Below are 15,174 nucleotides of genomic sequence, written 5' to 3'. Positions count from 1 at the left end.
TTGCACGGTTCGTTTCGTACTAACTGTTTTTCTACACTTTTGTTGCTTTTTATATGAGTCAGTTCTAAAACTAATACCCATTTTCTTCTTTCTTCTGCAAATGTAATCCAACTGTTACAGTCTCTTGTTGAAAATTGACCAACTTTTCATCTTGATCTATTATTTTAAGTGTAATATTTCTGATAGTTTTAACACTAATGGGTAGGTAAATCACATGATCTGGTGACTGTACTATTTTAAATCCAGGTGGAACGTTTGGAAAAAATTGATAAATTATGTGTACAGGTTCTCCATTTTTAAAACTTCCAATTGTAATATTACATTCAATCATAATCGAATTAAGTTTCATTATGTCTGCAATATTGTCCGAATCTTTTCCAACATTTTTCGGAACTATTTGACTATTAAATCCCAACACTGGTCCGATAGTATTTGGTTTGGTAAAGTCAACATCTTTTGTTGCTTTGATATGTGTATGTAATGTATTATTGTTTGCAGTAATATATAAGAGGTCATTACTGAATTGTTTTTCAATTACATGTTGTAAATAGTTGTTTATATCGGTTAATTGATAACAACCGGTCGGTATTTTAAATTCGACATCCCCGAAAAAGAATTTATTATTTTCTTCATCAATATTCGGTATACTGTTGTAGACTTCAAAATTTGTAACACCCAGTTCATAGACACCATCACTAACATCAATCGGTGGATTAAAGTCAGCACTTAGTATCGCTGATTTTCCTGTTAATACAAACAGCATCTTTGATTCGACTAAACTTATAATTTGCATGTGTGTCTATATAAAAACTTTAAACATAATTGTCCACAATTATATGAACCCATTTTCTGATATCCATCATAATTGTATGTAATGTTATTACCATCATTATCACTTTTGAAATAATTGATAATCTCTGTTGGAGGTTTTAAATTGCCCATACTATCAAAGTATAATATATTATTTTTATTTTTTACATATGCTGTCCAATGAGTTCCACTATTTTTTTCTTCATCTAAATTTATAATTCCTGTTTCATTTTTATGTATAAGTTTCGGTAATTTATTACGCATATATACACCTCTAAAATTTGGAATTTGTAATAGTCGAGCAAACTTTATTATTTCAATATTAGTGAGGGCGTGACGTGGTAATTTTACTGGGAGTTTTTTTTCTGATACCATTTATATGGACCAATGTAAAGACCTTTCCCTTTAGTTTTTCCTACACCTTTACCGCTACTCATTTCCATTGCTTTATTATGTCGCATAGTTTCCTCCAACATTTTTTTATCTACCGAAGCTTTATTTACAGCAGTCGCTATCCCTGCAGCTCCTCCTCCTAAAGCGCCTAGAGCACCTAATAGTGGTAATAGGAATGGTAAAAAACCACCATATTTAGGAGCAACTAGAATTCGTTGTTTTTTTGTCTTCTTTTTTTTACCCTTTTTACTTTTAGCTCCCATTCCGAATTTTACTTTGCCTTTCATTATACCAGCAATTGCTAATGCAGCTGCTTTTTCCCCAAACGATGCGTCTTTTGCTTTTAAACGTTCAACTGCTTTACTTAATAATAACTTATCTGCTTCGTGTCGTTTTTGCAAATTAGTTTCGTTGGCGTACGATATATCGTGTTCTTTACAAGCCTGATCTAATTTATTTCTACCACTATGTCCAAGTGCAATTCGTTCTTGTAATTTGGTTCCAGGGCCACAAAACTGATAACCCGGTATATGTAATTCAATGGGTAATTTATTTATTAATTTATTTATTAGACCCCAACCTCTCTTTGTCAGAGTTGAATCAATACTATGTTGAGAATCACAAGTCTGTTTATTATATAACTTCATTTATTTACTTTTATCCATACACCAAAAGAACAATCTAGATACTAATTTAATCTAAGGTTACAAGTTGTTTATATCTAATTTCTACTCTTATTAACTAACTAACATTCTATACCACTATCACAGCTACTTGATGAGTCGTCAGAATCATAGTCATCAGAATCATAAAACATCATTTGTCGCTCTCTACTAAAATACCATATTTTAACAGTCATTTTGTTTATTAAATTATTTCCACACAACTGAGAATTCTGTCCTATTACTGTATTACACCAAAAACACTTGTAGTTTAACACTGAAGTCACATGTAGATGACAAATGTGAAATCTCACTGCCATAATCTTCACACATTTCAAACAAAAGAATTTTCTGTTACTACAGTCCTTTGGAGACAGGCAAAAGAGCATGTAGCAGTAAGGATCTGAAAACATTTAAAACTTAATTTCTACAAGTACATACAATTTCATATTACATACCATTGTCAACTTCCATTATGCTGATTTAAGTTAGTGGTATATAGCTATAATTTTTTGGGCATTTTCCGGATCCACTTGGCTAGCTGTGTAGCACGGAGTTTTACACTTATGACAAAGGAAACCATATTTTCTAAGTAACTCTTTAAATTCTTCTTCATTACAAGTAATGTCAATACTTAAAGAATTATTCCACCCATCTGGATTAATAATAGAAATGTCCTTAGTACTACACTGTTCACACACAACCACTCTATTAAAGAAACGTTCCCAACCACCTTCCAAAGATATGTGTCCTAACTGGTTGTGGAAACACGTTTCTTCCACTATTATGACACCTTCACAAGTAAAACGATACCACATTTTTTTACTACTTTAATATTGAGAAATACTTATTAGATACTGTTTTTGAATTTGTATTGAATTCTATATATATTAGCTGCAGTGACCTTGAATGATAAATAAAGAGGGAAGTTGTTGGCCTTGCAAAAGTGGGGACCTTGGCCTTGAAAACATCAAGGTCCAATATTGCCTTGGCCTTGAAGTGGTGGGGGAAGTGGGAGGGATTGGCCTTGAAAAAGTAAGAGAGAGAACGAGTGGCCTTGAAAGAAAGAGAGGGAAAATGGGCGGGGTCAAACTCAAGGTCAAGGTTGTGTTGTGTTGTCCCCCCATTCGTTATCTACTAGTAATCGTTAGCACGTGAACATCATTGCTAATTCTAAATTTGTCACCACATTTCAAAACTAATTAACAAATACCGCGAACAGAATCGTCGAAATCAGCACTATTCATTTTAAAATTAATTCCACAAGCGGCAAATCTTCTCACACTTGGCTTATTTTATTAGTAATAGTGAAAGTGTCCGTTTTTTCCGAACCGCCGTACTTCCTCCAAACCGCTTAGTCTGCAATTTCACTCGAAAATGCTCAATTTTTCCGAAGATCTTTGATCGTTCAGGGCCGCTTTTTGACGTCAATCAAGCGCAGAAAAAGCCCATCCGAGCAACGGGAACGCGTGACGCAACCGCCCATTATCAGTGAAACCTCCCAAAGCGAGTCCCCCCATCGCTGGAGAGGGGCAGGAGTTGTTTATCGCAAGACTTCGATGGTCAGTCCGGCGACTAACCTCTCCCGCAATCGACGCGTGTGCTCCTCCGGACTTTTCCGGGCAATAGAATGTACGAGTGGCGAACCACCGCAGTGTAATCATACCATACCGAGTGTTCGAAAAATGTGCTAGTGAAAGTTGCGCCAGCCGAAATGTTGATAACGTAAGACATTGAATTTTAATTTCTGGCTCAAAACCGAAGCCTTCGCCACTCTCTTGGTATTCCCGGCGAAATCTTCCATCCACTGAATGACTCACTAATTGCGCAAAGCCTTTGTGCCCGCGCCCGCAGCAAGGCCGCCCCTCACTTTCCCGCAATTAGGCCGGAACCCAGCGCGTTACATAAATCGGCGCTATTAGCGGCCGCTTTCTAACGACCGCCGCTAGGGCCCAGCGTTTTGCAACGCGCAAACATCGCCGCGTCTCGCAGAATACAAAACATTGAGCAACAAAGAAACGTTTCTCAAACAAAAATAAATGTCAAGTTGTCAAGGCCAGGACGCTGTCCTAATTAATACAAGGAAGCGTTTTTAACAAATTTCGGAAAGCGGTCGTGGGCCTTGAGCGCAGCTTTTTGTTCTAATCGCCCCGAAACTGGTTTCTCCGACCAAATTCCTCCGGATTTTCGTCCTCTGGCTTAAAGTCAACCTGTTTTGCGCAAACAGGTCAAGGAAGGGAAACTCTGCCACTGCGCTAATTACGTAATTAGAAAATGTGGCGTTGGCAACAGTGGATGTAATTCGACAATTATCATTCTTCCTAAACTCCCAATTACGAACTTGGGCGCTTATTTGCATAATTACGCTTATTACGGTGGCCACAAGCCATGAATTTGTCATGAGAGGCTCCGGAGTAATTGCGTCTAATTGGATTGTCATAAGTTTGCGGATTTTTTCACCCGGTATGTGGGTGAGCATTAAGTAGGCCACGCAATTATATAATCGGATTTAACACAATTGGTGATTAAGTGTGTGCAGGTTTTAATTTGTTAGATACATTTTATTACTTTCGGAGGAATTAATTTTAATGGTTATTGAAGCAAAAACGTGGCAAATGATATTGTCTGCGGGACGTCGAGGCGATTTATGGGGAAATTTATGCGAAATTGGTCTCGAACACCTTGTACTTTAGCGCGAGATAATTAAGCAGTAAACAGGAGCGGAGCGATAAAAGGATAACTAATTAAAGTCATTGTTTTGGGAACAAATTTTAATCCTGAACTTAAGGATAACTGGTCTTGGCCTCAAAAATTTTTCATATCGAGGTTTTTATTCAAACACCTTTGTTATATTATTTCCGAATTCTCCATATTTTAATCGTCCTTTAACACAAAACAATGAGCACCTGTCTTATCTTATCCTTAATCCTTGATTCCCAGCAACAAATTATCTCGGAAAACTCACACTCACACTTTAATTTGAAAGATTGTTAGCCCAAAATACAGTTTCTGAAAGAGTTTTTGGTCTTGTCAACTGTACTAAGCTTCTAATTATTAGAATTTTCACTACAAAAAAATTAGTAGAAAGTCTTGTCTTTACCATAGAATGAAAAATAATCATATCTAAGAATCTTGGGTTCATTTATCACCAAAAAGGTTGATAGTATATCTGACTACAGTTTCTTAAAGAATTTCTGTTTTTTTTCGGAAAAAGCTTCAAATATAAAATATGAATTTTTGGCATGTTTTTAAAGAGAGGAAATTTATGTGCTTCTGGTTAATAAAAAACAAACTAAATGGTGGTTTTTTGGTCTGTTTTTTCTGTTTTTAGCGAAATCTCACCAAAAATTTAGCTCAAAATGTGTTAATGAAAGTGAAACCACATTTAATGAATTATTTTTGAAAAATGTTTCTTTAAACGATTTAAAAATTTATAAAATCTCAAACGAATTAAATTAGGTAAAGCAGCTTAAAAGAGTTTGAATCAAATTTTTGGAGTTTTCAGTAAGTATTACCAAAATTTTTCGAAAAAGTTTGCCTTGATGCAATCTTTCTGGCTGAAAGCATAAGGTCACACAAAGACAAATTAATTTAACTATCGACAAATTCGTTTATTTTCGGTCTGTTTTAACAAGAAATTTGTTCAAGAAAAGGAAAACTCTGTTGAAATTTTGAATTTTTTGGCTAATTTTTACCGAAATTTGGCTCAACATTGGACTAAAGCACGTAAAATAGGCTAAAATAACAACGATCTCGATCTAATTTGGTTTTTTCAGCCAGTTTTAACAAAATTTATAGAAAAAAAAGCTAAGTTTTAAACTTAAAAACACACGGAAAGTTCAAAATAAAACGTTTCTTTCCTATTTTTAAGAATTTTTAGTTTCTTTTTTAATTTAAAAAATCATTTTTTTTTGGGTTAAAAAATAACGAACTAAATTTGGTAACTTTTTTGTCTATTGTATCCCAAATGTCTGAAAAAATATTCTTTAATTTAAAACCTTTTTAAAGACTTGAAGAAGATGAAAATGACAGCATTTTTAACCAATTATTATTAAAAAAAATTCAATACTCACAACAATCCAAGAATAAATGAACTAATTTGAATAATTCAACTTAGCTCAAAGCAAAAATTAAATTAAAAATTAAATAATGTTTTTTTATTTACCTATCTAATCACTGTGCTAATTATTTTGTTGCAAAAATATCTAACGCTCAGTCTGTCACTGGATATTACTTACCAAGGTTAATTAAAAACATATAAATGACACAAAAATGGAAGTTATTTTACAAAAAAAATATCAAATCGTCAAAGAAATTACAAAATTATGCAAAATTTTAAAACAAAAAACCAAATAATTCGTCTCCCTAACAGTTTCCAACCATGTAAATGTTAAGGTATTTAAAACAAAAAATTTCGTTGCTGTCGTTAACCTTGTTGATTAGCAAATTTGTTTTTTACTGAAAAGGTTTGTCTAAAAATTGACACCGTTTTTATTATTTTTTTAAGTTTTTCCTAGAATTTTTCAAAATTTTATATACTTTTTCTAACTGAAGAAACTCAAGAGCTAAATACTTGTCAAAAAACTCAATTATTTTCCTGTTTATTTCATCAAAGTAATGTATGCAAAAAATGACCAAAACAAGATTATGCAAAATTTTGAAACAAAAAACCAAATAAATCATCTTAATAACAGAGTTACCACCAAGTAAACACAAAGGTATTCAAAATAGAAATTTTAAGTTGGTGTCCTTATTCTTGCTAATTAGCAAACTTGATTAGTAAGGTTACAAAAAACAAATGAAATCAACTCCAGGTGCAGACACAAAAAACACCGACTCGAAAACCGCAGGTTCGATCCCTGCCCCGGCCCATTTTTTTTTGTAAATAAACAAACTGAAAACAATCACAAAAAACCGGTTTGTCAAATCACTGTCAAAATTTTTGGCATCGTGTCCAAATTCCAGTGTTCCAATCCCAGTAAAATTTTCGGTAAAATGCGTTTCTTGTGCAAATTCAGGCGCAGTCCGTACGTATATTCCCGTTCATTTAATAACAGAAATAATAGGCAATATAAACAAACCGGCGGCCCCTGGCAAACTTTCTACCGTTGCCAAACAAAGCCGTCCAAGGCCAAATTCCGTATGCTCGAGGAATATCTCGCACTTGGCGTAACTCCTTACCCAACACTGGCACACTCATGAATACCAAAGGCTCGCCACTTTTCCTTTCGTTGACTCCTCAATTTCGCTTCCAGTGAAGGTTCAGCGATGGGCGAGCGCGTCGAGCCCGTGGTGCCAGGCCCGGACTTGGTCGGCGTGAACGTGGAAAGGCCGCCGGCGCCCCTGGTCCACCAGCAGTCCACCGTCTGGAGCAAAAGACAGCACGCCGTCTGCGTGCGACACGCTTTCAAGCAGTACGGCTCCAAGAAGAACCCCAACCACGTCCTCAGCGACCTCAACATGACCGTCGCCAAAGGCACAATGTGAGTCAAAGACCCGACCTCAAAGCCAAATTTTCGGGTTTTTTCAAGCCCAGTGAAGGGGCTAAAATTTTTAATCAAATTAAAAAATAGTTTTTTGTTTTTTGAAAATTAACACAGTGTGGCTAGAGGCTAAGGGATGAATGTACAGTCACTCAAAATGAAAATGACGCGTCCATAAGCCTATGTCATCAATCATCAGAGATCGTTTTATACTTTCTGTGAGTTAAAGACCTGACTTCAAAGCAAAATCTTGATTTTTTTAAAAAGTTTAATCAAGGAAAAAATTTTTTTCAATACCAGAGAAGGAACAAAATTTAAATTAAATGCTTATTCAAAATAGATAAGAAATGGGAAAAGTGGTTTTAATTAAACATTGTAAAGCATACATTTTACATAAAAATTACTTTTCTTAAAATTTAACAGTTAGGGTGTCAGAAGTTGGGGATTGAATGTACAGTCACTCAAAATAAAAATGACGCGTCAATGAAGATTTTTTTCTTGGAACCCTTGTTTCAACACCTTGAATAAATTTGTTAGTTTATAAATTTAAATAATTATTTGGTTGATGCAATAAAAATGTAATGTATAAACCTATTCTTATTTTATTTTGTTAATTATACGTCATTTTGATTAAATTCTTCGACGATTTTTGGCTTGTTTTTTTTGCGTTTCTGCATTAACCTAGCTAATAAAACGCAATAATTAACTGATATTTTTGAGTTTTGACCCAATTTGATGATTTTTGAGCTCATTTTTTTATATAAGATACTGAAAAACGTGTTTAGAAGCTTGAAAAATTGAGGAATGACTTCTTTTCTCAACGAAACTTTGTAAAAAATAAACTAAATCGAGTCAAATAGACAAAGTAAAATCATTTATTTTATGTTTTTAAATGAATTCCAGGTAAAAACGAAGTAAATTGATTAAAATTAATGTCAATTTCGATCAAATTTTGTGATTTTGCAGCTAATTTATCGAGAAAAAAATTAGTGAGCTAACCACTCTGAAAAAGGCAAAAATTACAGTTTATTTCGACCCACTTTTGTTGCTTTTTCCGGTTTCTGACTGAAAAACGTGTTTTGAAAACTTAAAAATGATGTAATTTTCGACTTAATTTGGTGGTTTTTGGGTTTGTTTTAGTAACAAATTTTAACATAATTTTCAACCAAATGTTTTTTTCAGCTTATTTTGACGGAATTTTGCTCAAAAACGAGCTAAATCGAGAGAAACTAACATCAATTTGTCTTTATTTTTGATTTTGTATATGTTTTGCTGCAAGATAAATCAGTTTCGTCATAAAAGAGATAAGATAACATCAATTTCATTCTAATTCGGTGATTTCTCATCCAATTTTAAGTAATTTTTCGACAAAAAAAACCTTAGATATCAACAAGATTTGAAAAAAATTTGAAAAAACAACAGACATTTTAGTGTAATTGAGTGATATTTTTCGGTCTTTTTTTTAAGAAATTTTGCAAAATAATTGCGTTTCTGGACGAAAAACTTGTTCAAAAGGAGAAAAATAAGATAATTTTGGATTTAAATTGATGGTTTTTCAACTTTTTTTAACGAAATTTCGGGAAAAAATTGGGATTTCAGTTGTAAAAGACAATAATGTCACTTTTAACCAAAAAAAGCTGGGTTCAAATAACCTAATTTTCATTCACTTTTAGCGAAATTTTTCTAAAAAAAACTAGTTTTTAACATGTCTAATAATTGGAAAAACGCGAAATTCACACAGTTTTTGGTCTAGCTTTACAAAATTTTAATTTGTTTTGAGAAATAGTTCCGTTTCTGACTGTAAATCGTTTCAGAAACTGTTTACTTATCTACTTGAAAAAATATAAAAACTACACATTTTTTGATCAAATTTGATAGTTTTTTGGTTTATGTTTGTAGAAGTTTTGCTCACAAACGAGCTAAATTGAGTGAAACAAATCAAATAAAGCTTTGGCCTGGTTTTGCAAACGCACCAAATAAGCTGAAATTTTGATCAAATTTCGTGATTTTCCTGACTGTTTAATCTGTTTAAACTGTCAAAAAATAAAAAATAATGCCACTTTTGGTGGTTTTTCGGTTTATTTTTAACGAAATTTTGCAATATAACTAGGTTTTAGGCTGAAAAATGTATTGAGACATTCGAAGAAAGAAACTCTTTGCTTGCAAAATTTTGCAAAAAAAACTTTTTTCATCAAAATTTGTTTCGAAAAATTTCTGTGGAATAAATTTCTTGTTCAGAAACGAACTAAATCGATCAAAATTTTGATCTAATTTTGTGATTTTTCAGCTACGAGGCTTGAAAAGGTAAAGGTTAACAACATTTTTAAAAATAACAAAATTTTAAGTTTTTGTGATTGTTTTTGACGCAATTTCGTAAAGAAACGAACTAAAGTGATTAAGAGACCAATAAGTTTCGCCATATTTTTATGAATTGTGGTCGTTTTTTTCACCAAATCTTCTAAGATAATTAAAAATATTAAAATTAAAATAATTTATCTAATTTAGTGAATTAAACAGAAAAAAAATATTACTGTTTTATTTACTATATTTCTGACCACTCTAACGCTGTTAATTTTAACAATAAACATCCAAAAAAGTTAAAAAACGGTATTTTTATGTAAAATCTAGTCTCGCTATTTTTATTTTGAAAAATTTTTTTGATTTAAATTTAAATAAAAAATTCTATCAATTAGCTACGGGTTGTTGGGGGCGTCTGGCTGCGGCAAAACCACCCTCTTGTCGTGCATCGTGGGCCGTCGGCGGCTGAACACGGGGGAGATCTGGGTGTTGGGGGGCAAACCGGGAACCAAGGGCTCGGGCGTGCCTGGAAAAAGGGTGGGCTACATGCCCCAGGAGATCGCCCTGTACGGCGAATTCTCCATCAAGGAAACCATGATGTACTTCGGCTGGATCTTCGGGATGGAGTCCTCGGAAATCAACGAACGCTTACAATTCCTGTTGAACTTCCTGGACCTCCCGAGCCAAAACCGCCTAGTGAAGAACCTAAGTGGCGGCCAACAGCGCCGTGTCTCCTTCGCGGTCGCCCTAATGCACGACCCCGAGCTCTTGATCCTTGACGAGCCCACCGTCGGGGTGGATCCGCTCCTGAGGCAGAGTATCTGGAACCACTTGGTCCAGATTACGAAGGATGGCAACAAAACGGTTATCATTACGACGCATTATATCGAAGAGGCGCGGCAAGCTCATACCGTAGGTCAAACGGTTGGTTGTAATTTTTTTTGCTAAGTGTTTTTTTTTTCTAAGATCGGGTTGATGCGAAGCGGGAAATTGCTGGCGGAGGAGTCGCCGCATGTTTTGCTCTCTATGTACGGCTGTCAGTCGTTAGAGGAAGTGTTTTTGAAACTGTCCAGGAAGCAGGGACAAGCCAACCAAAATGATATCAACATTAGCAATAATATTAGTCTAGCGACGCTCAACTGGGGCAAGAAGGACTCGATTTCGGTGACGGAGGAGAGCGGAGTCGTCGGATTGAACTTCCACCAAAGCAAAGAAATACTTATAGCGGATAGCACCAACGGACACATCGATGTAAGTCACTTTTTTTAATTGCTCGTCTAAGAATCACTCGATAAATTGGACCATTTTTATTGTGCTATACCTTTTTTTCGGTTTTTTATGTTGTGTTATTTTCGCCACAAACGGGGATTTTCTAAACGATTTTGTAATAATTATTAACTGATTAACACCACCGATTTTATAAATTCTTTTGACTCTTTTTTCTTTGTTATCTTTTCTCCTTTTTTTTCTCTATTGTCATGTACTAAGCATTTAAAAAAAGCTGCAAATATGTAATATGGCTACCAAATGTTACGGTACTTAAATAAATTCGTATAAATTTTATATATAGTGGCGGTCAGCTCGATTTGCGTGTGCGTCATCAATTTCATTTTTTCATTACCAACACAAAGCTATAAAAAATTATCAAAAACAATGCAAATTTAAACAGCTAAGGGCTATCTAAGGGTGGTATCCTTGAACATTAATTTACATGTGCACTTCGACAACACCGTCAAGTGTCACGAATTTGTCAAACTGACATTGACAGTAAATTATAGACGTCGTCGCATGGTTGTCGAAAGTGTTATCGGTGTTAATCGCAAGTATTTTCTGTTCGTTTATTGTGTTTTGTGATTTGCGTTTCGTTAGGTTTTTGATTCTGCGTTTATTAGTTCTTGTTTTGTGAATCTGTATTTTTTGTAACAACTCATAATTTAAACACTTCGTAACCTCAAAAAATATTTGATAGTTTGTCACCGCTATGCCCCTGCTATGTAAACGTAGTGACAGAAATGTCAGATGACGCACACGCAAACGGAGCTGAGCGCTACCATACCAAAATACCAAAAAAAGTATAAGAAGTTTCCGAAATGAAGCGCTTTATATTTTTACATTTCTGAATGTAAATTTTAATGGTGATTATTTCATGTTGATTTTTTTTAGTTTATAATATATTATTTAATTATTTTAATCAGAACAAACTCTTAAAAAAATTAAAATAAAGTTAAATGGAGTCAGTTGAGTTGAAGAAAGTTGAGCTTTAAAACTTTTTTTGAAGAATTATGGTCAGAAGTTAAAAACCTTTGGTCATTATTCGCTTTTCTGTTTAAAAAACTTGCCAAACATGCTAAAAAATACAAAAACAATCTAATTTTTGGCTTAATTTTATAATTTTCCTGTAATATTTAATAAAATTTGCCCGAAAAAAAGAGTCTCAAAAAAGACTAAAAAAGAATAAACGACTCGATAAGGCAAACTAATGTTTGGCACAATTATGTGATTTTGCGATCTTCTGTTAAGATCTTGCGAAATAATAACAAAAATACCTATAAAATGCAGAACTGCGGCCAAAATTACTTGATTTTAGACTTTATTCGGTAATTTTTCTGTTTATTTTAGCGAATCTCATGCAAATAAATGCGAATTTATTTTAAAAAGGTGCGTAAAGGCTTGAAAAAGAAGCTACAATCTTCGTCTTTTTTGACAAAATATCGCTCACAGATTAATTAACAATTACATACATTGAGTGAAAAAATAAAAATAAAATAATCATTTGTGGGTCTGTTTTTACCTCAGAAATGTGCTTAAAATTTGAAAAAAAAATCAGGAATCACAATTTTCAGAATAATTCTGTGCTTTTACGGCTTGTCTTCATAGAATTAAAAAAGTATAATTGCGGTTCCGCTTGAAAAATATTTTAAACGCTCAAAAAAGGCCCGAACAATGTAATTTTATGACTTAATTTGGTGGTTTTTCATTTTATTTTATCAAAGTCTCACAAAAAAACGTGCTTGCACTTTGAAAAATTATTATTTAAATCTCTATTTTCAAACAGTTGTATGTTTTTCGATTTATTTTTAACTAAATTTGGCTCAATCATGATAAATTCGAGCAAATAAAATAATAAATAACACTTCCTTGATTGTGAGTCAGGAAAAAAACTATAAATTTTACATTTTCCGACTCAATTTAACGACTTGTTTAAAAAAAATCGGAATAATAGCGTCAGCAGATGAAAAATGTGATGAAACATTTGGAAAAGGCCAAAACTATGTCATTTTATTTCAGTTTAAAGAAAATAATAAGTAAAATAATATTTGCTATTCACTAACTTTAGACATTTAATTTAAATGTCTAAAACATTTAAAACAATTTTTAATAACTTTATAATAATCTAATAATAGTGGATTGTTCCATTTTTTTTTAATTATTTATTATTTATTTATTATTTAATATGTTAATATTATCATATTTAACTTTAGTTTCGTTCTTAATTTAAGTTTGAACATTTTTTTGCACACAACAGTTTAGCATCGCTTATTCTAAAACGACAAAAAAAATTAAAAAAAATTGCAGCGACCTAATACCTAATTATTACCTAATTATTGATTAATTTTAATTATATGGAATTGTAAAATAATTCTAAAAAAATTACATGAATACATAGAGAAAAATATAAAGTATCTGAGAGAAAACATTGAATTTTGTGTGGTTATTTGTTTTATTTTTTTTACTTTTAGCAGACTCATCTCGTGTGAATTTCAAATTACTTTTTCTGTTAAAAATATACATTTTTTTAGTATAGTACTATTTGGCTTCAAATTTTAGGTTTCTTTTTTGCAGTTATTTTTGATAACACGATAACACGGATTTCGATAACTCGAAGTATTTTGCTGACAACTGCCTGTTCGAGTTATCGAAGTTCGACTGTAATTTAATTACAAATTCTAACACGTTAATTTTAAACGACTTTTACTTTGTTGAAAATTGAAAAAAACATTCGTGACACTTGTAAAAAAGTGATCGGGGGAATTCCCAAATTGACTGGACCTGGTGGTGATTCCAGCAGCTGGGCAAGCCGTCGTCGTCGAAGAGCAGCATGGCGGACGCCTGCGACGACTGCAGCTGCTCCGACATGACCTCCTGGGGCAAGATCAAGGCCCTGCTCCAGAAGAACTTCCTCCGCATGTGGCGCAACGTCGGCGTGATGCTGTTCATCTTCGCACTGCCCGTCATGCAAGTGATACTGTTTTGCCTAGCCATCGGGCGCGACCCCACCGGCCTGAAGCTGGCCATCGTCAACCACGAGAAGAACTACACCAACCAGTCCTACCAGGAGTGCTCGTTCGACTACGGCTGCAAGTTCTCCTATCTAAGTTGCCGCTACTTGAACAATCTGCGGAACTCGACCATCCTCAAAGAGTACTATCCGGACCCGGAGTCGGCGGTCGACGCCGTCAAGCAGGGCCACGCCTGGGGCGCCCTCTACTTCACCGAGAACTTCACGGACGCGCTGGTGGCTCGCATGGCGCTGGGCAAAGACGCCGATCCGGAGACGTTGGACCAGAGCGAAGTCCGGGTGTGGCTGGACATGTCGAGTATGACGGACATTATTCCGGAAAATCCGGTTTCGTAATTGCGGTGTTTTTACAGACCAGCAAATCGGAATTATACTGCAACGAGACTTGCAATTGTCCTATCAAGACTTTGCGAAAGACTTGCTAGGAGCGTGCGAGCAAAATCCCGATTTGGCCGAAATTCCCATCTCCTTCAAGGAGCCCATTTATGGGTCGAATAAACCGTCGTTTACCGATTTTGTGGCCCCGGGGGTTATCCTAACGTAGGTTTGTTTCATTCGGGGAAAGTTGGGGCTAAAAGGGCTGTTACAGGATTGTTTTCTTCCTCGCTGTCGCGCTCACATCCTCGGCTTTGATCATTGAACGGATGGAAGGGCTGCTGGACCGGTCTTGGGTTGCTGGTAAGTCGCTATTTTTTCAACTTTTTTGCGAATTTTTTTACGGAAAAGTAACTTTTGACATTTTTTTTTAAATAAAGGCTCTCGGAACCTCATACTTTTTTTTTAATTAAACACGTGTATTTCGAAAGCTGCATACGATTGCTCTTTAAACTGTTTAGCAAATATACGAAAATTTAAAAAAAATAAAAAGCTTAATATCTCTTTTAAAAAATAATTTAATTTGAGACTAGAACCATTTTTAAAATTAACACTTAAAACAATCCAGAAATTTTTTTTTTTTAAATATGGTTGATAAAAATGTAAAATAGTTATTAATAGTTATTTAGATCTTTTATTGCAAGTACAAATTACATTAGTTATCAATTTTTTTAATTTTTATCTTTCTGAGAATAGGGAAAAAATAGAAAACCAAATAAAAAAAGTAAAAAAATCATAATATAAAAAAATATTCACGAATAAATAAACAAGGCTATCTGTTTATTCTGGCCTTATTTTATAATACACAATTCTTCATTATATGTTTTTTTTAATAATTAGCACACTTAATGTG

General features: G+C 34.0%; 1 protein-coding gene and 1 long non-coding RNA gene across 5 annotated transcripts in view; one reads left to right on the top strand and one right to left on the bottom strand.

Moving 5' to 3' along the window:
- Nucleotides 1-15,174, top strand: part of snu (snustorr) — a 40,478-nt gene that overhangs the window by 22,958 nt on the left and 2,346 nt on the right. Inside the window, exons 1-7 of one of the 4 annotated variants that reach the window (XM_015983789.2) lie at nucleotides 3,417-3,590; nucleotides 7,121-7,348; nucleotides 10,042-10,558; nucleotides 10,613-10,897; nucleotides 13,713-14,244; nucleotides 14,300-14,486; nucleotides 14,536-14,624. In XM_015983789.2, the coding sequence (XP_015839275.1) occupies nucleotides 3,580-3,590; nucleotides 7,121-7,348; nucleotides 10,042-10,558; nucleotides 10,613-10,897; nucleotides 13,713-14,244; nucleotides 14,300-14,486; nucleotides 14,536-14,624 (1,849 nt within the window). In that variant the 5' untranslated portion in view covers nucleotides 3,417-3,579. Of the gene's footprint in view, nucleotides 1-3,416; nucleotides 3,591-6,771; nucleotides 6,893-7,120; nucleotides 7,349-10,041; nucleotides 10,559-10,612; nucleotides 10,898-13,712; nucleotides 14,245-14,299; nucleotides 14,487-14,535; nucleotides 14,625-15,174 lie in introns of those variants that run through there. The other 3 variants (XM_064355238.1, XM_008200091.3, XM_008200090.3) reach the window with 3 other exon arrangements.
- Nucleotides 1,833-3,004, bottom strand: LOC135265522 (uncharacterized). Its single transcript, XR_010333259.1, has 2 exons — nucleotides 2,324-3,004; nucleotides 1,833-2,268 (listed from the first exon to the last, which is right to left on the bottom strand). It is a non-coding gene; the product is annotated as an uncharacterized LOC135265522 (long non-coding RNA).

This window comes from Tribolium castaneum, chromosome 2 (genome assembly GCF_031307605.1).
Source record: "Tribolium castaneum strain GA2 chromosome 2, icTriCast1.1, whole genome shotgun sequence".
Lineage (NCBI taxonomy): Eukaryota > Metazoa > Arthropoda > Insecta > Coleoptera > Tenebrionidae > Tribolium > Tribolium castaneum.
Note: the sequence above shows the minus strand (reverse complement) of the source record. Positions and strands in the feature narration are given on the sequence as shown.